Raw genomic sequence first — 24,617 nt, forward strand, 5'->3', positions numbered from 1 at the left:
CCCGGTGTCTCCGCGCTGCCGGTGCCCCCATATTAGTGACGGATCCGGGGGGGGGGGGATTAGAGTTATCGCCCCCCGGTAACACAACTGCAAAAAGATTTTATTTTTCCCCATAAGGGGCGTGGCCACGTGTCAGGTGCTGGGGAGGGGGAGGAGCAGGGGGAGGGGCACATACGGGATACAGCGGTGGGCGGAGCAGCAGACCCCGACCCGGGAGCAGGAGGAGCAGTGTCCCGCTGCCAGAGGGCAGGTAAGCTGGAGGGGGCCGGGGAGCAGGTGGGTTGTTCAGGTTACTCAGGAGGCTGGAATGACAGGGGACAGAGGAGGCTGGAATGACAGGGGGACAGAGGGGGCTGGAATGACAGGGGACAGAGGGGGCTGGAATGACAGGGGACAGAGGGGGCTGGAATGACAGGGGGGTGTAATGATAGGAGGCTGGAGGAGTCACAGGAGGCTGGAATGATGGTGGACTGGAGGGGACACAGGGCTGAAGGCTGGAATGAGGACTGGAGGCTGGAATGACAGGGCTGGAGGGAACACTGGGGGGCTGAAGGCTGGAATGAGGACTGGAAGCTGGAATGAGAGGGGGCTGGAGGGGATACAGGGGACTGGACGCTGGAATGACGGGGGGCTGGAAGGGACATGGGGCTGAAGGCTGGAATAACAGGGTGCTGGAGGGGACAGAGGTGGAAGAATGACGGGACTGGAGGGGACACAGGGCTGAAGGCTGGAATGAGGACTGGAAGGGGTATTGGAGGCTGGAATGACAGAGGGCTGGAGGGAACACGGGGGGGGCAGGAGGCTGGATGGGACACGGGGCACATTTCTGGTTAAGCTTCTGTTGTATGATGGTGACATTGGTTATATTCCTACACACAGGCATTTTCCGGACCATGTGATCTTCAATGTGCACAGTGACTACTGATTGAGGACACTGTCTGCCCACGGAGGATCAATTTCTTCAGAGGTTCCCCATTGCCGAGAAACCCCCATATAGGTAAGGTGAGATTTTTAGTACACACATAAACAGTATAGAATATTTTATTTTTTTTGTCCTTTTAAGTGGGGAACCAAAAGCAGTTTTCGCCCTGGGCTCTACTTGGTCTAGAACCGACCCTGATGTGATACACAAGGTCCCCCTCCTACAGATGGCTAAAACCATATTAATGAGGAGTCTGAGGACCCAGGCGAGTAACATACCTCTCTCCCAGGGGCCTCCATTGGTATCCATGATGGACGGATCACGGGCGCGGTGGCAAGCACATCCTTGACGCCACTGCACATGAAGAAAGGGGAGGGTACTTTGCTTGGAGGACCTCCCCCTCACATGGAACCACTTTTGCAAAGCTAATGAGAGAAGCTCCTCACCTTCTGAGCAAGAGCTTTCTCTAATGTCCACTGGCAAGGTCAGCAGCATCACTAAGTTCTGCTCTAAAACATTCTGCTGGTTCAGCTTACAATTCAGTTAAAGGGTAACTCGGAGAATAATCATATATCCGGATCTGTGACCCAGCATATATGTGTACAATTGTATTGGTGGATTTCATATGCTGAGCATAAAGGGCCTGATTTATATGTGACCCGTACAGCTACAATACAGATGCAGCAGGAGGCGTCTGTAGGAACTAGGCTCCTCCTACATTAAGTTACCATCCCAGTGCTGCGTCCATAGATGCTGCCTAGGATCACCGTCGCGATCATCAGTTGCAGTAGTCGCTGCCCCATCGTGACACGTAACAACGCCCCTCGTCACACATGGCCACGCCCAGTTTTCACAGCGTGTCTCCATACCCCCACTTCGAAATCCCCACCTCGACCACTGTGTGTTATAATATACCTTTATCCTGCGCTCACACAATGTCACAAATAGAGAGAATCCGATGGCTGCACCTTCACACCCGCCCCCCTGTTAGTGGGGTCACCATACAGACATACACATAGCAAAGGGAAAAGGGCGCTCAAAGTTGAATAATTGTCACAGGTTCTATAGAACATACAATAAATTGTACAGTGGCTTAATCTGTATAGAAAGTTTTTGTGACCAGTCTTTAGGAGGTATAGACGTACCAGGACTGATGGTAGCACTCACCTTTTCTTCTCCAGACATGGGTTTTCCAGATGCCCCAAACAATCTGAAAGGGGATTCATCAGAGAAAATAACGTTACCCCATTCCCCAGCAGTCCAATCACTGTACCTATTGCAGAATATCAGTCTGTCCCTGATGTTTTCCTGGAGATTATTGGCTTCTTTGCTGCTCTTCCTGACACCAGGCCATCCTCCAAAAGACTTTGTCCTGTGTCATGCCAACAGTAAAGCATGGCGGGAAGCCACCTGACAAAATCCCAACATCTAAATTTTGATTATCCGGGAGGGTTAGGTTAGGGTTCAGGGAGGGGGATAGGTTTAGGCGCCCCCGGGGGGACTTATGTTTAGGCACCACTCTGGGAGTTTTATGGTTAGGCACCACAAAGGGAGGTTTGGTGGGGGAGGAGAAGTGTAGGGTTTGCTAACTTACGTTCCCCGTCAGTATTTCACCTGGAAGTTTTTCAGCCACCAGGATTTCATACCCCACCGCGGTGATGACCTGCCGAGACGCAGTCCTGTTCCGCCAGGGCTGAGGACTCCCTGGGGATGACAGCATGGGGAGCCAGGCACTGAGTCCTTCGCTTCCACTAGGCGACCAGAGACTGCAGGCTGGAGTGATGCGGAAATGCTCCAGCGTCCCGGGGGTTAAACGCTGGCCAGGGCAGGCTGCCTTCCCTGTCTTAACAGCCGGTTCCTCCTCTCAGTTCAGCGCGCCTTTCCACTGCGGCCTGGCTACGCTGAGCTGCTCCCCTTCTTGGGCCACGCCACCTCTAAAGTCTCCGGTGGCCATTTTCTTGGATGGCAATGTGGCAGTTCTCTTTGCCCAGCATGTGCCCAGTCCCCCTGCATACCTCTCCCTTTTGGGTCAGTGTATGCAGCACTATTGCCTACCAGGCACTGAGTCTGTGTAGTTGATTATAGTGCCATGGTGCAGGTTAATTTCTGCATTGTATGTGACTTATGTTAGCGCTGTCTGTCTGAAACTATATATTATTTTTTTTTCACAAACTGTCATTTCTTAAATCCTTGCTCAAGCAGAAGTCATTGTACCTGTCCCGTTGCCTCAGAGGGGAACGGGTTGTTATACCAATCTTTCTGGTTCAAAATTCGACTGGATCCCACTGGCCTATAACTCCCTGAACAAATTCCTCAGGGTACCTCTGTTCAGGATGGAAACCCTACGCTCAGTTATATTGGCTATGGAACCTGGGGATTTTATGGTGTCACTGGATATTCAGGATGCATACCTGCATATTCCGATTGCTTCATCTCACCAGCGTTTTCTCAGGTTTGCTGTACTGCAACATTTCCAGTTTCGGGCTCTGCTGTTTGGCCTCTCTACTGCACCTCTGATGTTTACCAAAGTTATGGCAGTGATGGCAGCCCATCTGCGGCTGCAGGGAGTCCGCCTGTTACCATATATGGACGACTTTTTACTGTTTTTACAGCTTTTACTGTTGGCAGGGTCTCCAGAGGGACTTCACCACCACCACCTACAGCTGACTATATCTATGCACGGGTGGTATATCAATTGGAAGAGGTCCTCCCTGATCCCATCCCAAAGGATGCTGCATCTGGGAGCTCTGTTGGATTCACAACAGCAGCGGATCTTTCTGTCTACGGACAAGATCTCCACTTTGCTGATGCAAGTATGCAGATGCCTCCACAGTCGCCGAGTGTCCATCCACTCTGCAATGCAGTTACTCGATTCCATAGTGTCGACGTTCGACATGGTGAAATATTCCCTGTTTCCTTCCTGGCCTCTGCAGAAATTGATCCTCTCCAGGTGGGACGGATTACCCCATCGGATAAAGCAAACAATGGTGCTCTCTTCGGAGGTGCGTCTGTCTCTTGTTTGGTGGCTGCAGATGGGCCACCTCATCAGGGGGTGCCCCTTTTGGATGCCAGTCTCCAATTTTGGGGTGCAGTGACTGGTCCACACATTTCGGGGATGGTGTACAGCGGAAGAGGCCGCCCTGCCAATCAACATATTGGAACGTCGGGCGGTCTTCAGAGCCCTGCAACAAGCCATACTCTTACTTCACGGAAAGCCTGTGCAAGTTCAGTCAGACAACGCCACGACCGCGGCTTACATAAACCAACAAGGAGGGACTTGAAGTCAGGCAGCAATGACAGAGGTGTCACACATTCTGACATGGGCGGATGGCCATCTCCCAGTCATATCTGCAGTGTTCATCCCTGGAGTTCTCAATTGGGAAGCGGACTTCCTCAGCCGTCACAACGTGCATCCCGGGGAATGATCTCTTTACCAAAAAGTGTTTCAGCCCCTAGTGGATAAGTGGGGCCTTCCAGACATGGACCTCATGGCCTCTCGACAAAATCACAAACTGCCAATGTACGGGTCCAGGACAAGATACGCCAAGGCTCTCTTGGTAGATGCTCTGTCAGTCAAGTGGACCTTCCTGTTTGCGTACCTGTTCCCTCCAATCTCCCTTCTTCCTCGAGTTCTTTGGAAGTTCAAACAAGAAGGAGGCACTGTCCTCTTGGTGGCTCCAGTGTGGCCCAGACGTCACTGATACTCAGATCTTCCAAGTCTCTCCATCGACACTCCGTTGCTGTTGCCTCAACGTCTGGACCTGCTGTCTCATGGTCCTTGCCTTTGCCCGGACCTGGGTCATCTGTCTTTGATGGCGTGGCTGTTGAGACATCCCTCTGAAATTCCAAGGGTTTTTCCGGCTCTGTGTGTCATTCCAGAGGTTACGACCACCAAGTTTTTAGGATATCCAGAAATTTGGCTTTCCTGCAGGCGGGTTTGGTCCTTGGTCTCCCCCTTGCTTCACTGAAGGTGCAGTTCTGTGCTCTTTCAGTGTGGTTCCAGCGAAGGATTGCTCCTCTTCCTGATATCCGCACTTTCCTACAGGGGGTCCTTCACATCCAGCCTCCTTTTTGTCCCTCCTGTGGTGCCTTGGGATTTGGCTGTTGTCCTTCGGGCCCTCCATTTGAACCCCTGGACTCAGTGGATCTCAAATGGCTTACTGCTAAGACAGTTGTTTTTCTTCTGGCTATTGCTTCTGCCAGAAGAGTGTCAGATTTGGGGGCTATCTCTTGCCGTTCTCCATTTCTGTTTTTTCACCAGGACAGGGCAGTGCTTCGGACTGGCCCTGGTTTCCTTCCTAAGGTGGTCTGTAGTTTCCACATTAATGAGGAAATTATTGTGCTGGCCTTTAATTCCCCAGACCTCTCGACAGGTGAGGCCTCATTGGATGTGGACCGTACGAGTTCCCTTCGGAAGTCAGACTCCTTGTTTGTACTCTATGGATTCCACAAGAAGGGATGGCCAGCCAATAAGCAAACTTTGGCTAGGTGGATTTGCATGATGATCTCTAAGGCTTACACTTCTGAGGGCCTTCCTGTTCTGCCCTCTGTTACTGCTCATTCTACTCTGTCTGTGGGCAGCTCACCATGACACCTCGGCTGTTCAGCTTTGTAAGGCGGCTACGTGGTCTTCTGTCCAGACCTTTCTGAGGTATTATGCATCTGATACCTTTGCCTCTCAGGATGCTTCCTTTGGGCGGCAGATTCTCCTCTCTGCACAGGAGTGTCCCCACCCTTAATGGAACTGCTTTTTGACATCCCTAAGGTTTTCCTGTGGAGCCTATGGACCCTGAAGTAGAAAAGGAGAGAATATGGTAAGAACTTACCTTTATCTCTCTTTCTACGAAGTCCATAGGGTCCACAGGGCACCCACCCTGATGCACCTGTGCCTCAGATGGGCTTCGCTCTGGTCACCGGTTTCTGGTTTCTTTCTTATGAGAATGTGATTCTTGGGTGTTCCAGACTTTCTTCTCTCTCTATTATCCTCCTCCGGCATTTAGCTTGCTACGAAACTGAGATGCCTCGCTAGAGGGACTCACCAGGGGTGTCCTCTATCTCCTGCCCTATTTGTGCTTGCTATTGAGCATCTGGCGTGTCTGTTACGTACTGCTCCTGGTATTCGTGGCTTTAGAGCTGGAGTATTGAGCGATGTCATAGCCTTATACGCAGATGATATGCTCTTATTTTTGGAGGATGCCAAGGTTTCTTTGGCTATGATGCTGGAATAGTCAATACGTTTGGTGGTTTTTCAGGGTTACTCATTAATTGGGACAAATCTAATATAATTCCTATTTCTGGTTGTCTCACTATAACTAATGAATCCTCTTGCCCACTTCAGTGGAGTCTGCGTTTTAAGTGTTTGGGAGTCTGGATTCATCCTCAATCTACAGACTTTCTCACAATAGACCCAATTACTTTAAATTTTAAATTGAGGGTTTATATGTGGAAGAGATTGCCACTTACCATTATGGGACGCATCAATCTTTAAAATGTCAATTCAGTCCAAATATTATTTATCACCGCATTCTCCAGTTTATATCCCTACAAAAGTTTTTTTTTCAAGTATTGAGAGTATTTTATCTTCATGTATTTGGGGTGACAAACCCACGCGAGTGGCCATTAAAACTTTGTTGCATCCAAGGCTTCGGGTGGTTTAGGCCTCCCTAATTTATGTTTGTATTCTATGGCCTCTCAATTGGTCCAATTATTCAGTTGGGTTTCTAGTGCTGGGGACCATACGTTACTTGGTTTTCTAGCCGAGTGGATGGGGTCCTCTATCTATCCTTTGCAATTTCTTCTTTCTGGTGTCTGTGTCTCTGGTCTTCCTCCGTTACACCGCCAGGCCCTTTTGTTATGGCGTTATGCACATACTTTATTTGATTGGAAAAATTTCGATGAGGATTCCCCTTTATGGGTTAATAAATAATATCCTGAACTGTCTAAACTTTCATATGATAACATTTGGAGATTGGGAGGGGTCTCTTCCTTGGGTCAATTATATGTAGAGGGTGTTTTTATATCCTGTTTACAGCTTCAGTCTGAGTTCGGTTTCCCTAGCACGGCCTTTTATAGAAACTTACAATTGAGACATGCAGTCCATGCTCAACTTGGTAGTTTGCCCCCAATGTTATCCCCTTCCCTAATTAAATCACTAGTAACTTGTTTGGGCTCAAGGGGTCAAATCTCCACTGTGTATGCTAACCTTAAATTAATACTAATTTTATGACAGATTTGTTAAATCCTCTTAAGCTGAAATGGGAAGTTGATCTGGATTCATTGAACAATGGATGCAAATTTAAGTTTATTACTCAGTGTGTTGGGTACCAGCAGGTTTTTTTGTTTTACATGGAGTATATCATACCACACTCTCCTTACGGCAGTCTGTTTGAGGACTAATTGCCCAAAATGTGGTGCACTGTATTCTGGTTTTTGGCATTTGATGTGGGATTGTCCAGCAGTATTTCCTTTTTGGTCTAAGGTTTGGGATAATATGAAATCAACAGCTTCCTCTCTCACTTCGTTAGACCCTAGGTTATGTCTGTTCAGCCTTGACTTAGAGGAAACACACTCCCTAATGCTATACCGATACACTTTGTCTTACTATCCTGGTGAAGGTCATTTGTAGCTAGAACCTGGTTTGCAGCAGATCCCCTTGATATTTTTTAAAAGGAGAGCTCTGGTCTGATGTTGCCAATCACGAAAGATATTAATTAAAAGTTGTAACTCTATGCTGAAATGAGATAGATGGTGTCTTTCCAGACAGGGGAAAGGAACCGTTAATTTGTCAGCTCCTTAATGTAATTAGTTTGTTCAGTTAATTTTCCTAAAATGTTTTCATTCCATGTTTTCAGTCCTAAGTGCAATTTTTCGTATTTTGTTATACCAGTAGTCGATACCATTTATATTTGTATGTTTTATAATTATTTTGCCTTTATTTCCAGAGCAATTTAATTGTGTGATTTTGTTTATGCTATCCATGTCGAACTGGAGTGTGTTTAGCTTTGTCCAGCTTTTGTATTATGATTTTTGTGCTGTTTTACTTTGATTACATTTTTTGTTCTGTCTGTAGATTGTTTGTTTCTTTTAAAATATCTATAGTAATAATACAGGGGCATGACTGGGGAGGTGAGGGGATCTGGGAGAGTCACAGTGATATCACTTATATCTATAGTAATAATACAGGGACATGACTGGGGAGGTGAGAGGATCTGGGAGTGTCACAGTGACATCACTTATATCTATAGTAATAATACAGGGACATGACTGGGGAGGTGAGGGGATCTGGGAGTGTCACAGTGACATCACTTATATCTATAGTAATAATACAGGGACATGACTGGGGAGGTGAGGGGATCTGGGAGTGTCACAGTGACATCACTTATATCTAGAGTAATAATACAGGGTCATGACTGGAGAGGTGACTGCTGGGAATGGGGCATGACAGAGCCACTAGGGGATATGTTTTTGCATGATGACTGTATCATTGTATGTGTGAGGTTCCTATAAGGTGTCAGGATGTCACTGTCTATGTCTCCATGCAGGAGGGGGAGTATATAGAGGAACATAGGGGTCTGTGCAAGGACGTGATGATGGAGAATCACCGGCCCCTCACATCACTGGGTAAGAGGAGACTGTCATTTATTGTACCGGGGAGAGCAGGTATGGGGGCCCCCTATATACACACATCACCTGATAATCACATATATACAATGTACTCAGTCACTATGTGTCTCCTACAGATGGACCCAGTAACAGAAATACCCCAGAGAGATGTCCCCATCCTCTTTATTCAAAGGATTGTATAGAGGAGAATCACAGGATCCCACAGGAGCATCAGGTAGTTGAGTCTCACCAATATACCACAGTGTCCTTATATGATCTATAGGAAGCTGTGTGTGTCTTTTTAACCAGAATTATTCTAATTAATGTGATTTAATGAAATCGAACATTTTTAAACTGTTATTTTATTGTTTTGTGTGTTACTAAGGGTGAAAGTCTGGCTAATATAAAGGTAGAAGATATAGCGGGAGAAGAAGAGATGTATGTGACTGATATAAAGGTAGAAGATACAGACGGAGAACAAGAGACGTATGTGACTGATATGAAGGCAGCAGATATAGAGGGAGAAGACACGTATATGAAGGATGATCAGCAGTGTAAGGTGGAGGAAATCCCTACAGATATCAGCACAGGTGAGTAATAAACACTTACTCAGAAAAGAGTCATATATTCTTCTTGCTAAGTCACTACAACAGTACAAAGTAAAAAGGGAAATGTGTTTGCCCAGTGGCGGAGTCAGGAGCCATCAGCCCCTATTATACTCCTGCTCTCCCCCTCACATCATGTCACTCTGTGTTACCAGCCCAGAGATCTGACCAGTCTCCTCCCCATACTCTCTGGTGTATCTCATACATCAGGAGCCATCAGCCCCTATTATACTCCTGCTCTCCTCCTCACATCATGTAACTGTGTGTTACCAGCCCAGAGATCTGACCAGTCTCCTTCCCACACTCTCTGGTGTATCTCATACATCAGGAGCCATCAGCCCCTATTATACTCCTGCTCTCCCCCTCACATCATGTCACTGTGTGTTACCAGCCCAGAGATCTGACCAGTCTCCTCCCCACACTCTCTGGTGTATCTCATACATCAGGAGCCATCAGCCCCTATTATACTCCTGCTCTCCTCCTCACATCATGTCACTGTGTGTTACCAGCCCAGAGATCTGACCAGTCTCCTCCCCACACTCTCTGGTGTATCTCATACATCAGGAGCCATCAGCCCCTATTATACTCCTGCTCTCCCCCTCACATCATATCACTGTGTTACCAGCCCAAAGGTCTGATCAGTCTCCTCCTCACACTTTCTCAAACATTGTGTGTTAGGTAAAATAACATTTACACAAAGAGTTGGTGTGAATCACAGCCATACACTCAACAGTAAAACATTGAAACAGTGAGCAGATAATAGTAATAAGAAGTGACTAACAGTCAGTATATGAATGTAAACAATGAGAGATAACGGACATACAGTATAGATAAATCTGCTGTATACAAACCCAAATAGAAGCAGATAAAAAAGAAGAGTGTAGACAGTAACTTCTATAAGGGAAGACAGTCATGCGAGTGAACTAACATTCCCGCTAGGCTGTTTTAGCGGGGCGCGGTGCCCTGCTTTCCTTCTGGAGGGCAAAAAGCGCCCTGCCCTCACAGCCTGCGGGTGCCGTCTTCACCCGCGGGTCACATTGTCCCGCGGGTGGGGAAATGTGTGGTGACCTGGTTACCGCCGGAAAATAGACGCCAGACGCATGCACCTGGCATCTATTCTCCGTCTTGGAAGCGCTTGGAGGCTGCCTGGCGTGTCCGTAAGTGCGGGCACGCCCCCAAGTGTGATGAAAAGGGGACGCGTCTTATAGACACGCCCCCTTTTCATTGGCCATGCCCCCTTTTTGGGCGCAGCTGCCGCCGGAGCTAGAGTGAACACTATGAACTATAAGCTAGAAATGAAACAAAGGGAACCGAGGAGACCATATTGCTTTCACAATCCAGGAGAATGGGAAAATGTGATCTAATTGGCAGTAACCGTCCCATAGGGTATGTTAGAGCGAGTCACATACTCTGAGTCTATAGTCTATGGGAAACGTATGTGCGTAACTCTCCCTCGTATCAGAGGACCGCTCTTCCTTATCTAATGTGCTTCCAAGGCAGTCCATGATAACCATGTGGAAGTTTCTCTAAAAATACAGTTGGGGTCGGATGGTCTGCGTTAATTAAACTCTGCAATATGGCCTTCCCTGCGGCAGCACTAATAATTACATGTTATATGGCCTTCCCTGCGGCAGCACTAATAATTACATGTTATACGGCCTTCCCTGCGGAAGCACTAATAATTACATGTAATACGGCCTTCCCTGCGGCAGCACTAATAATTACATGTAATACGGCCGTCCCTGCGGCAGCACTAATAATTACATGTAATACGGCCGTCCCTGCGGCAGCACTAATAATTACATGTAATACGGCCTTCCCTGCGGCAGCACTAATAATTACATGTTATACGGCCTTCCCTGCGGCAGCACTAATAATTACATGTAATACGGCCTTCCCTGCGGCAGCACTAATAATTACATGTAATACGGCCTTCCCTGCGGCAGCACTAATAATTACATGTAATATGGCCTTCCCTGCGGCAGCACTAATAATTACATGTAATACGGCCTTCCCTGCGGCAGCACTAATAATTACATGTAATACGGCCGTCCCTGCGGCAGCACTAATAATTACATGTTATATGGCCTTCCCTGCGGCAGCACTAATAATTACATGTTATATGGCCTTCCCTGCGGAAGCACTAATAATTACATGTAATACGGCCTTCCCTGCGGCAGCACTAATAATTACATGTAATACGGCCGTCCCTGCGGAAGCACTAATAATTGCATGTAATACGGCCTTCCCTGCGGAAGCACTAATAATTACATGTAATACGGCCTTCCCTGCGGCAGCACTAATAATTACATATAATACGGCCTTCTCCTGCGGCAGCACTAATAATTACATGTAATATGGCCTTCCCTGCGGCAGCACTAATAATTACATGTAATACGGCCTTCCCTGCGGCAGCACTAATAATTACATGTAATATGGCCTTCTCCTGCGGCAGCACTAATAATTACATGTAATATGGCCTTCCCTGCGGCAGCACTAATACATGTAATATGGCCTTCTCCTGCGGCAGCACTAATAATTATAAGTAGGTTATTTTACAACCTCTAGTTTCTCTCTGACAACTAGGTAAAATGCAGAAGATCGCCCATATCACTGGTTAGTGGTAAATAGTTGACTCGGTTTTCCAAAGCAACTTTCCTAATCTGTTGCCAAAAGCAGCAAAGGAAGGGTAAGCTCCAAAGGAATGAAGGCGATTGGCTGGTGGGGGTCTTAGGGCGAGAAGAGGAATGGGAAGATGACATACCAGCTAATAACATGTCTATGGGGTGTAAAAAAGGCTTTGTGACAGATGTTGGGAAACGTTTCCTGATACTGAGCATTGGATAGTTCCTTACGCGATAAGAGGAATGAGAGGATGACATACCAGCTAATAACATGTCTATGGGGTGTAAAGTAGGCTTCGTGACAGATGTTGGGAAACGTTTCCTGATACTGAGCCGCGGATAGTTCCTTACGCGATATATTGGGAGCACTGACTAGAGTGTTGTAGGAAAGAAATGGGATGACTTTGTAGCCAGAGATTCCTACCAGATTGAGTCTGATCATTGATCCATAACCGTTCTCATGTAGGAGTGATCTACATATATAGCATGATGGGGATCGGAGAGGATAGATGCCAACGGCCCAACGCGTTCTGCTAATCTTGGACTGAGGACCACACAAATGAGGCACTGACGTAATGCTGTGCTTGGAAGAGTGCAAGGGGGGGAAGTGATGTAAAGTAGGAAGCTTCTGTATTGTCTGTGCTAATGTCAGTGGTCGCTTTGTTTATATGCCAAGCAGCCGATTGTCTCAGGATGGGGTGACCTCAATCTGGTAAATGGGAAATCCTGTGCACCACACCGACACTCGGGATTACCCAAGAATGGCACAAACCCAGATCTGTGACTATGCCACATTATGTACCACAATTACGTGTGGACTGCGATAAGGGATTCTCATGTATCTGCTGTGGAATTTCAGGATCATGTTGATAGAGGTAATGAAGAAAACGACAGTCAGTCAGGAAATACCACTCAAGGGATGTATTTGTGTAGGAATGATGACCATGAAGCCAGTCCCATAAATACCTCAGTATGGCAGCATGGTTGTAATGTGGCAGGTGTGGAAAGTTGATGCCTCCATTAGATTTAGATTGTTGATTTGCCAAACGAGTTTCCTAAACGGAAGTGAGCAGAAGCGGCAGGGACTGTAAAAAAATCCATAAACCGAGGAGATGTCACAATTCTGACCAAACTAGCCCTACCCAGGTAAGATGAAAGAAGATTCCCTGAAATGCCAGAGCTCATTTTGGTAAGTCGATATAACCCCCAGGGGGCGCGTAGGTAGATGATTACCCAGTTAGGTGATTGGGTTCTTCTTCCAAATCGGAGGAGGTTGCTCCAACATGATTTCTTTATATAGGGTGCAGGAAAGGGCCCGTGGATGTAGTCATGTTGGCTGCAAAGTCTGAAACATCACCGAACTCCTGCAATTTATTCAGCATAATCCTGAGATTCTTTAGGATTGGTAATATACAGTAAGACGTTGTAGGCAAAATCTGACGGTTTGATTTCAGCATTGTCCACAGAGATAACTTTGAATGGAAACCAAGATTGTTAACTGCAGAAAAGTTGGTCTATTGAAAGATTAAAGAAGAGGGGCAATAAAGGGCACCCCTGACGTGTATCTCTGTGCATTAGTATAGGGTCCCTTTAACCAACAAAGAAGTGATGAGCTGTGAGTAAAAATAACACATTAGATAGATAGAGGGGTCAGATTCAGGTCTCTCTAAACCCGTAAATAGTTGGGGCCAAGTGGCACAATGACAAACTTTGTGTTGTCTACAGTAGCTTCCCCCCAACACCTCTCCTTTCAGCAGTTATCACTGCTGCAATAACTGGCTTACCTGAATTCCCTACTAAGGGGCTGAAAGCTCTGTGGTCCCGGGTAGGAATCGGAGGTGAGGGGCCTGGATATATGTTCTCATCCACAAACAGCGGATGTTAACGAGACCAGATCAAGGTTACGGAATCTAACCTGCTGGGAGGTATTCAACAGTGACCCCTCCATGCGGTATATGGGTTTCAGTTGCACCAGGCAAGCAGGTCGCAGTCCCCTGGTCAGGAAACTGCTGCGAGTGGGAGTGGAGAAAGATACACCACTATGTCCCACAGGTAGAATAATCTCCATACTGAGTATAGAGTGGGTACAAGGGTGTTAATTCCTGGAGTGATACTTTGAGAAGTTGGAGAGAAGATCCACTGAGAGAGAGAATGTGTTGTTGACAATGGAGAATAGGTTGTACTGCTGACACTGGTGTAGAATGAGGATGCACTGCATACACAGTGTACGAATCCAGACACACCGGAGAGTGGCTCAGTATTTGTACACAGTAATTCATACTGAGTACACAGCATGAGAATCCAGACACACCGGAGAGTGGCTCAGTGTTTGTACAATAATGTGTACTGAGTACACAACATGAGAATACAGACACACCGGAGAGTGGCTCAGTATTTGTACAGTAGTGAATACTGAGTACACAGCATGAGAATCCAGACACACCAGAGAGTGGCTCAGTATTTGTACAGTAATGTGTACTGAGTACACAGCATGAGAATCCAGACACACCGGAGAGTGGTTCAGTATTTGTACAGTAATGCGTACTGAGTACACAGCATAGAGTGGTTCAGTATTTGTACAGTAATGCGTACTGAGTACACCGCATGAGAATCCAGACACACCGGAGAGTGGCTCAGTATTTGTACAGTACTGCGTACTGAGTACACAGCATGAGAATCCAGACACACCGGAGAGTGGTTCAGTATTTGTACAGTAATATTTAATGAGTACACAGCATGAGAATCCAGACACACCGGAGACTGGTTCAGTGTTTGTACAGTAATATTTACTGAGTACACAGCATGAGAATCCAGACACACCGGAGACTGGTTCAGTGTTTGTACAGTAATGCGTACTGAGTAAACAGCATGAGAATCCAGACACACCGGAGAGTGGTTCAGTGTTTGTACAGTAATGCATACTGAGTACACAGCATGAGAATACAGACACACCGGAGAGTGGTTCAGTATTTATACAGTAATGCTTACTGAGTACACAGCATGAGAATCCAGACACACCGGAGAGTGGCTCAGTATTTGTACAGTAATGCGTACTGAGTACACAGCATGAGAATCCAGACACACCGGAGAGTGGTTCAGTATTTGTACAGTAATGCGTACTGAGTACACAGCATGAGAATCCAGACACACCGGAGAGTGGTTCAGTATTTGTACAGTAATGCGTACTGAGTACACAGCATGAGAATCCAGACACACCGGAGAGTGGTTCAGTATTTGTACAGTAATGCGTACTGAGTACACAGCATGAGAATCCAGACACACCGGAGAGTGGTTCAGTGTTTGTACAGTAATGCGTACTGAGTACACAGCATGAGAATCCAGACACACCGGAGAGTGGCTCAGTATTTGTACAGTATTGTGTACTGAGTACACAGCATGAGAATCCAGACACACCGGAGAGTGGTTCAGTATTTGTACAGTAGTGCGTACTGAGTACCCAGCATGAGAATCCAGACACACCGTAGAGTGGTTCAGTGTTTGTACAGTAATGTGTACTGAGTACACAGCATGAGAATCCAGACACACCGGAGAGTGGTTCAGTATTTGTACAGTAATGCGTACTGAGTACACAGCATGAGAATCCAGACACACCGGAGAGTGATTCAGTGTTTGTACAGTAATATTTTCTGAGTACACAGCATGAGTACACAGCATGAGAATCCAGACACACCGGAGAGTGGTTCAGTATTTGTACAGTAATGCGTACTGAGTACACAGCATGAGAATCCAGACACACCGGAGAGTGGTTCAGTATTTGTACAGTAATGCGTACTGAGTACACAGCATGAGAATCCAGACACACCGGAGAGTGGTTCAGTATTTGTACAGTAATGCGTATTGAGTACACAGAATGAGAATACAGACACACCGGAGAGTGGCTCAGTATTTGTACAGTAATGTTTACGGAGTACACAGCATGAGAATCCAGACACAATGGAGAGTGGTTCAGTATTTGTACAGTAATGTGTACTGAGTACACAGCATGAGAATCCAGACACACCGGAGAGTGGCTCAGTATTTGTACAGTAATGCATACTGAGTACACAGCATGAGAATCCAGACACACCGGAGAGTGGTTCAGTATTTGTACAGTAATGTGTAGTGAGTACACCGCATGAGAATCCAGACACACCGGAGAGTGGCTCAGTATTTATACAGTAATGTGTACTGAGTACACAGCATGAGAATACAGACACACCGGAGAGTGGCTCAGTATTTATACAGTAATGTGTAATGAGTACACAGCATGAGAATCCAGACACACCGGAGAGTGGCTCAGTATTTGTACACAGTAATTGCATACTGAGTACACAGCATGAGAATCCAGACACACCGGAGAGTGGCTCAGTGTTTGTACAGTAATGCGTACTGAGTACACAGCATGAGAATCCAGACACACCGGAGAGTGGCTCAGTATTTGTACAGTAATGCGTACTGAGTACACAGCATGAGAATCCAGACACACCGGAGAGTGGTTCAGTATTTGTACAGTAATGCGTACTGAGTACACAGCATGAGAATCCAGACACACCGGAGAGTGGTTCAGTATTTGTACAGTAATGCGTATTGAGTACACAGAATGAGAATACAGACACACCGGAGAGTGGCTCAGTATTTGTACAGTAATGTTTACGGAGTACACAGCATGAGAATCCAGACACAATGGAGAGTGGTTCAGTATTTGTACAGTAATGTGTACTGAGTACACAGCATGAGAATCCAGACACACCGGAGAGTGGCTCAGTATTTGTACAGTAATGCATACTGAGTACACAGCATGAGAATCCAGACACACCGGAGAGTGGTTCAGTATTTGTACAGTAATGTGTAGTGAGTACACCGCATGAGAATCCAGACACACCGGAGAGTGGCTCAGTATTTATACAGTAATGTGTACTGAGTACACAGCATGAGAATACAGACACACCGGAGAGTGGCTCAGTATTTATACAGTAATGTGTAATGAGTACACAGCATGAGAATACAGACACACCGGAGAGTGGCTCAGTATTTGTACACAGTAATTGCATACTGAGTACACAGCATGAGAATCCAGACACACCGGAGAGTGGCTCAGTGTTTGTACAGTAATGCGTACTGAGTACACAGCATGAGAATCCAGACACACCGGAGAGTGGCTCAGTATTTGTACAGTAATGCGTACTGAGTACACAGCATGAGAATACAGACACACCGGAGAGTGGTTCAGTATTTGTACAGTAATGTGTACTGAGTACACAGCATGAGAATCCAGACACACAGGAGAGTGGTTCAGTATTTGTACAGTAATGCATACTGAGTACACAGCATGAGAATCCAGACACATCGGAGAGTGGCTCAGTATTTGTACAGTAATGCGTACTGAGTACACAGCATGAGAATCCAGACACACCGGAGAGTGGTTCAGTATTTGTACAGTAATGCGTACTGAGTACACAGCATGAAAATCCCGACACACCGGAGAGTGGCTCAGTATTTGTACAGTAATGCGTACTGAGTACACAGCATGAGAATCCAGACACACCGGAGAGTGGTTCAGTATTTGTACAGTAATGTGTACTGAGTACACAGCATGAGAATCCAGACACACCGGAGAGTGGTTCAGTATTTGTACAGTAATGCATACTGAGTACACAGCATGAGAATCCAGACACACCGGAGAGTGGTTCAGTGTTTGTACAGTAATGCGTACTGAGTACACAGCATGAGAATCCAGACACACAGGAGAGTGGTTCAGTATTTGTACAGTAGTGTGTACTGAGTACACAGCATGAGAATACAGACACACCGGAGAGTGGTTCAGTATTTGTACAGTAATATTTACTGAGTACACAGCATGAGAATACAGACACACCGGAGAATGGCTCAGTATTTGTACACAGTAATGCATACTGAGTACACAGCATGAGAATACAGACACACCGGAGAGTGGTTCAGCATTTGTACAGTAATGTGTACTGAGTACACAGCATGAGAATCCAGACACACCGGAGAGTGGTTCAGTATTTGTACAGTAATGCATACTGAGTACACAGCATGAGAATCCAGACACACCGGAGAGTGGTTCAGTGTTTGTACAGTAATGCGTACTGAGTACACAGCAGTAGAATCCAGACACACAGGAGAGTGGTTCAGTATTTGTACAGTAGTGTGTACTGAGTACACAGCATGAGAATACAGACACACCGGAGAGTGGTTCAGTATTTGTACACAGTAATGCGTACTGATTACACAGAATGAGAATCCAGACACACCGGAGAGTGGTTCAGTATTTGTACAGTAATGCGTACTGAGTACACAGCATGAGAATCCACACAGGAGAGTGGTTCAGTGTTTGTACAGTAATGCATACTGAGTACACAGCATGAGAATCCAGATACACCGGAGAGTGGTTCAGTATTTGTACAGTAATGTGTACTGAGTACACAGCATGAGAATCCAGACACACTAGAGAGTGGTTCAGTATTTGTACAGTAATGTTTACTGAGTACACAGCATGAGAATCCAGACACACCGGAGAGTGGTTCAGTGTTTGTACAGTAATGCGTACTGAGTACACAGCAGTAGAATCCAGACACACAGGAGAGTGGTTCAGTATTTGTACAGTAGTGTGTACTGAGTACACAGCATGAGAATACAGACACACCGGAGAGTGGTTCAGTATTTGTACACAGTAATGCGTACTGATTACACAGAATGAGAATCCAGACACACCGGAGAGTGGTTCAGTATTTGTACAGTAATGCGTACTGAGTACACAGCATGAGAATCCACACAGGAGAGTGGTTCAGTGTTTGTACAGTAATGCATACTGAGTACACAGCATGAGAATCCAGATACACCGGAGAGTGGTTCAGTATTTGTACAGTAATGTGTACTGAGTACACAGCATGAGAATCCAGACACACTAGAGAGTGGTTCAGTATTTGTACAGTAATATTTACTGAGTACACAGAATGAGAATCCAGACACTGGAGAGTGGTTCAGTATTTGTACACAGTAATGTTTACTGAGTACACAGCATGAGATTCCAGACAAACCGGAGAGTGGTTCAGTATTTGTACAGTAGTGCGTACTGAGAATACAGACACACCGGAGAGTGGTTCAGTATTTGTACAGTAATGTGTACTGAGTACACAGAATGAGAATCCAGACACTGGAGAGTGGTTCAGTATTTGTACAGTAATGCGTACTGAGTACACAGCATGAGAATCCACACACACCGGAGAGTGGTTCAGTATTTCTACACAGTAATGCGTACTGAGGGCCTGATTCAGAGTTGGGCATAGTGAGATATCTCTCTCAACTGTGAACCTGAACAAACCATATTGCAGTGCAAGGGGTGTAAATGCATACATTTTTTTTACATGTTGGGTAAATACTGGCTGATTTTGCATGTAGCCCACAGATACTGCACTGCTTTATTATTACACTACAGTTTAGATGTCAGTTTGGAAACACTCCTCCCAAATCTAAATCTCTCTGCACATTTTAAATCTGCCTCACCTGCAGTGCAGCATGGTTTCACCAAGATGATCAGTTGAGAGAGATCTCTCTCTATTCCCAAGTCTGAATCAGGCCCTGAGTACACAGCATGAGAATCCAGACACACTGGAGAATATAATCGATATGTTAGGAATAATTTGAGAGCAAGTATGGGAACCTGGAATGGAATGACAAGCATAAACAACTTCCTTATGTCCAGAGCCCAGTTATATACCCTAAGGTAGCAGCTCATAGGAGGACAGCGTCTGTTGACCAAAACAATGCTACCATTGGTTGAAGGAACAGTCAAGTGAGAAGGAGCATCATGTCAGCGTCCATGACTGCAACCTCAGAAACCCTGACACTGATACGCACATGGAAGTCCAAAGGCACCGAAGGCAAAATCCCCAGATCGTCACCCCCCACCGCACTTGACGTCTGACCGCACGAGAAGTCAAGCGAAGCTGTTGCTGCGGTAATGGCCGATCCTAGGCCGAACCCTGACAAGCTGTATGTACAGCTGTCACAAAATGTCAGCCATGAACAAGACCCATTTGGTGTGAAGACAACAAGTCTGTTAGTATAGTGCGCAGTCTATTAGCTGTTATTTTGGAGAGATGTTTGACGTCCATATTGAGGAGAGATATGGGTTGATAGAAGTCAACTAGAAGGGGATCTTTGTCAGGTTTAGGAATAAGTATCGCGTAGGCAATCGTGAAGGATGAGTAAGGTGGATTGTATTGGAGAATTCTGTAGTAAGGTTATAACAATGTTGGCGTCAAGTGTGGTTGTAAAAGTTTAAAATATACCCCGGTAAACCGACACATCCTGGAGATTTATGTGGTTGTAGACAGGCAGTAACTGCCAGTTCCGACTCAGTAATGTCGGCTGATAGAGCATCTCTTTGAGTCTGAGTGTAGGCATATTTTCCTCTGTTCGAATTCTATATGGCAGAGGCCTGTCCATCGATGTAGATTGATAAAGTTCAGTATAGAATTCATGGAAATGGGAAAAGGTTTGGACATGGGTTTCGCCTGTAGCAGGATCCCTGATAGCTGTAATAAAGGAGCCTTTCCTCTACGGTCTAAACATCATTGACAGCAATTTCCCACATTTGTTCCTCCACCTTAGTGTAATCAATACATGTCTGTGCCTGCGCTGTAAGGCACCTCTCTAGAAGCCATTTACACTGTATAGGATCCCAGAGTGGAATCTGATAATACAGCAATGAAACTCCAAAGCTCCATCAGATCTCAGGGAAATTTACTGTTCAGAGTATTCTATTCTCAGCTTAGACACATAATTAAAAACATGATCCCTCATGACCCCCTCCGATGTCTCCAAGGAAAAGACCGTTACCCTAATGCTTCAGGTTGTCATCTAAATTAATGCCCAGGAAACCGCCAAAAATTTCTAACAGCCCTCAGACTTTGACAGATAATCTGGGAAATGCCAAAGGCGGTCAGTCGTCATGAAAGAAGCATGCCATAAGCTAAGCCTAATCGAGGCATGATCAGAAACTATAATGTCACCAATACCCACCGATCGCACCTGAGAATCCGAGTGGCCACTAAAAAGTAATCTCTGCAAGTCAGGGAGTGATGAGCTCTGGAAAGGGGGTAAATGATCTATCTGTCAAGTTGAGTAACCCCCACAGATCACTTAATTGAAAAATAGTTATAAGACCATAAATATGGTACCACGAGGGAGCTTTTAGGCGTGAAGCAGGAGAGGACTTGTCAATATTAGGTTCGTCCACTGTATTAAAATCGCCAGCTAGTATTAGAGTATGTAATGTTCGGAGAGCTAAAAATTGGGACAATTTAGAAAATAAAATCACTAGGAGAAATATTAGGAGCATATGTTCACCAAAGTACATTTACTACTTTCCATCTCCACAACCACACAATGGCCCATGGGATCAGAAACCCAATCCAGTATCATATAGCGTAATCATGATGAAAGACTAACTGCAATTTGTACCTATAAGAGGCTGATAACATTCCCCAATCCAGAATCATATAGCGTAAATCATGATGAAAGACTAGCGGCTCCATGTGATTTGTGCCTATAAGAGGCTGATAAACATTCCCCAATGCAGTATCCTATAGCGTAATCATGATGAAAGACTATAGCCACTCCATGTGATTTGTGCCTATAAGAGGCTGATAAATATTCCCCAATCCAGAATCATATAGTGTAAATCATGATGAAAGACTATACCTGCTCCATGTGATTTGTGCCTATAAGAGGCTGATAAACATTCCCCAATGCAGTATCCTATAGCGTAATCATGATGAAAGACTATAGCCACTCCATGTGATTTGTACCTAGAAGAGGCTGATACAGCATGAGAATCCAGCAGACCGGGAGGTGGGAGCCATCTACAAATATACCAAAGCTGGGCGGTTTGTGACTGTACTTTCAAACATCTTCAGTTTATCTATTTGATGGTAATTCTAGAACTTTTAATCATAGATTTTATTTAAAAATATAAACTTGTCATAGAAGAAATTCATATTACCATGTATTTTATTTCCAGCACATGGATGTAACAGCAGGAATGTCTCAGAGGAATCTCCCATGCTATCTCCAAATTGTGAAATAGAAGGCAGTGACATCGCACGAGATTCTTCATGTGACAGCCCCATTATACACCCAGCACATCACCGTGCAGATGTGTCATCTAATCCCTCTACTCATAAGGACTGTTCTCCTGATAACTCTGATATTGGAAATTATAGTACAGCATTGAGAGCAGATAAAATATCCCACTGTTCTATAAATGACAAATATTTTAAACACAAATCACAGCTTGTTGTACATCAGAGAAGTCACACAGGTGAGAGGCCATTTCCTTGTTCTGAGTGTGGGAAATGTTATACATGCAAATCAGCTCTTGTTAAACATGAGAGAACTCACACAGGTGAGAAACCATTTCCATGTTCTGAGTGTGGGAAATATTTTGCACACAAATCACTGCTTGTTAGACATGCGAGAAGTCACAAAGATGAGAAACAATTTCCATGCTCAGAGTGTGAGAAATGTTTTACTTGCAAATCAATGCTTGTTAGACATCAGAGAAGTCACACAGGTGAGAGACCATTTCCATGTTCTGAGTGTGGGAAATGTTTTACAGAGAAATCAATTCTTGTTAGACATAAGAGAAGTCACACAGGTGAAAGGCCATTTCCATGTTCTGAGTGTGGGAAATGTTTTTCAGAGAAATCAGCTCTTCTTTCACATCAGAGAAGTCACACAGGTGAGAAACCATTTCCATGCTCAGAGTGTGAGAAATGTTTTACTTGGAAATCACAGCTTCTTACACATCAGAAAAGTCACACAGGTGAGAGACCATTTCCAAGTTCTGAGTGTGGAAAATGGTTTACACAGAAAGCAGATCTTGTTACGCATCAGAGAGGTCACATAGTTGAGAAATCATTTCCATGCTCTGAGTGTGGGAAATGTTTTACTTGGAAATCATCTCTTGTTACACATCAGAGAAGTCACACAGGTGAGAAACCATTTCCATGCTCAGAGTGTGAGAAATGTTTTACTTGCAAATCACAGCTTGTTAGACATCAAAAAAGTCATACAGGTGAGAAACCATTTCCATGTTCTGAGTGTGGGAAATGTTTTACAGAGAAATCAACTCTTGTTAGACATGAGAGAAGTCACTCAGGTGAGAAGCCATTTCCATGTTCTGAGTGTGGGAAATGTTTTATACATGAATCACACCTCGTTAAACATCAGATAACTCACACAGGTGAGAAACTATTTCCATGCTCAGAGTGTGGGAAATGTTATACTATCAAATCACTGCTTGTTAGACATCATAAAAGTCACACAGGTGAGAAACCATTTCCATGCTCAGAGTGTGAGAAATGTTTTACTTGCAAATCACAGCTTATTAGACATCAGAAAAGTCACACAGGTGAGAGACCATTTCCATGTTCTGAGTGTGGGAAATGTTTTACATACAAATCACAGCTTGTTATACATGAGAGAAGTCACACAGGTGAGAAGCCATTTCCATGCTCAGAGTGTGAGAAATGTTTTACTTGGAAATCACAGCTTCTTATACATCAGAAAAGTCACACAGATGAGAGACCATTTCCATGTTCTGAGTGTGGAAAATGGTTTACACAGAAAGCAGATCTTGTTACGCATCAGAGAGGTCACACAGGTGAGAAACCATTTCCATGCTCAGAGTGTGAGAAATGTTTTACTTGCAAATCACAGCTTATTAGACATCAGAAAAGTCACACAGGTGAGAGACCATTTCCATGTTCTGAGTGTGGGAAATGTTTTACAGAGAAATCAAAGCTTGTTAGACATGAGAGAAGTCACACCGGTGAGAAGCCATTTCCATGCTCAGAGTGTGAGAAATGTTTTACACAGAAATCTCATCTTGTTATGCATCAGAGACATCACACAGGTGAGAAACCATTTCCCTGCTCTGAGTGTGGGAAATGTTGTAGAAACAAAACACATCTTGTTACACATAAGAAAAGTCACAAGGAAAAAGTAATGTTCATGAACTTATAAATCTGAAATGTTTGTAACAATATTCTAAATTTTCCAAAGGTGAGAAATGTTCTGTACAGAAATTAATGTTGTATAGATAAATCACATCTTGTTAGACATGAGAAAAGTCAAACAGGTGAGATATGTTCTAATGTGGACTATTAAAATTAAAAAGTCTAATTTTGTTGACCACCCAGCATACATAAAATACAATAACAGTTATATTACCTGAGATTCATCAAAAATGGATTGTCTTTAGTTTAGGCCACATGGTGTTTATGCACTAAGGGGCTTATTTACAAGTGGACACAATTTTTTTCTCATACATAAAACTTGCTAGCAAGAAAATGTATATATCCATTCGTAGAATCACTTTTTGGGATGCAGGACCAGTAGCTACACCTGATGTACATGTACTGTATAAGAGCATTGGGTGTCTATGCAATGCAGAAAAAGCATTACACTATTATTAGCAACATTATATTATATACAAATAGGGTAATGCAGTGAGATGCACAAGTGCAGATATCTTATTGGTAAAAGAGAAAGTCGCATTAACCAGAATATTAAAAAGAAAGAACATAAAGTACAGATTTTCATGTTTAGGTGTCGTCTTTTCTGTGGCAGCTGGCATGGAGATAACATGTAATGGGATAGACTTCATATAATATACCTGAGGCGCTAATGTTTTCAATGCTAACAACTGGATAGTCCATTCTGAAGGGCCTATTCATCAAACGATAAGTGGGCCGGTAACAATGCGGAATCGCTAGTTTCCACATATTTTAGTTACCGGGCCATTCATCAATAGGGGTCCAATAGGATCCCCCC

General features: G+C 44.8%; 1 protein-coding gene across 4 annotated transcripts; it reads left to right on the plus strand.

Moving 5' to 3' along the window:
• Positions 1–181: 181 nt before the first annotated feature.
• Positions 182–24,395, plus strand: LOC148532443 (uncharacterized). 4 transcript variants are annotated; one of them, XM_088467810.1, is made up of 6 exons: positions 182–250; positions 880–1,002; positions 8,464–8,542; positions 8,662–8,759; positions 8,910–9,114; positions 21,802–24,395. In XM_088467810.1, exons 3-6 carry the CDS (start codon positions 8,509–8,511, stop codon positions 23,805–23,807), a joined length of 2,343 nt encoding a protein of 780 aa, XP_088323936.1. In that variant the 5' UTR covers positions 182–250; positions 880–1,002; positions 8,464–8,508; the 3' UTR covers positions 23,808–24,395. The 4 variants fall into 4 exon arrangements, with proteins under 4 accessions (XP_088323936.1, XP_088323935.1, XP_088323938.1 ...); XM_088467809.1 differs by having other exon boundaries at positions 880–997; XM_088467812.1 differs by lacking the exon at positions 8,464–8,542.
• The last annotated feature ends 222 nt before the right edge of the window (positions 24,396–24,617 follow it).

This window comes from Taudactylus pleione, unplaced genomic scaffold (genome assembly GCF_031769625.1).
Source record: "Taudactylus pleione unplaced genomic scaffold, aTauple2 ptg000076l, whole genome shotgun sequence".
In the NCBI taxonomy this organism is placed as follows: Eukaryota; Metazoa; Chordata; class Amphibia; order Anura; family Myobatrachidae; genus Taudactylus; species Taudactylus pleione.

Bases quoted from the DNA above. Each gene is read 5' to 3' on its own strand.
- LOC148532443 (XM_088467810.1), top strand. From the start codon at position 8,509: ATGATGGAGAATCACCGGCCCCTCACATCACTGG. The intron at 8,543-8,661 runs GTAAGAGGAGAC...TGTCTCCTACAG, and splicing joins CCGGCCCCTCACATCACTGG to ATGGACCCAGTAACAGAAAT. The intron at 8,760-8,909 runs GTAGTTGAGTCT...TGTGTTACTAAG, and splicing joins GGATCCCACAGGAGCATCAG to GGTGAAAGTCTGGCTAATAT.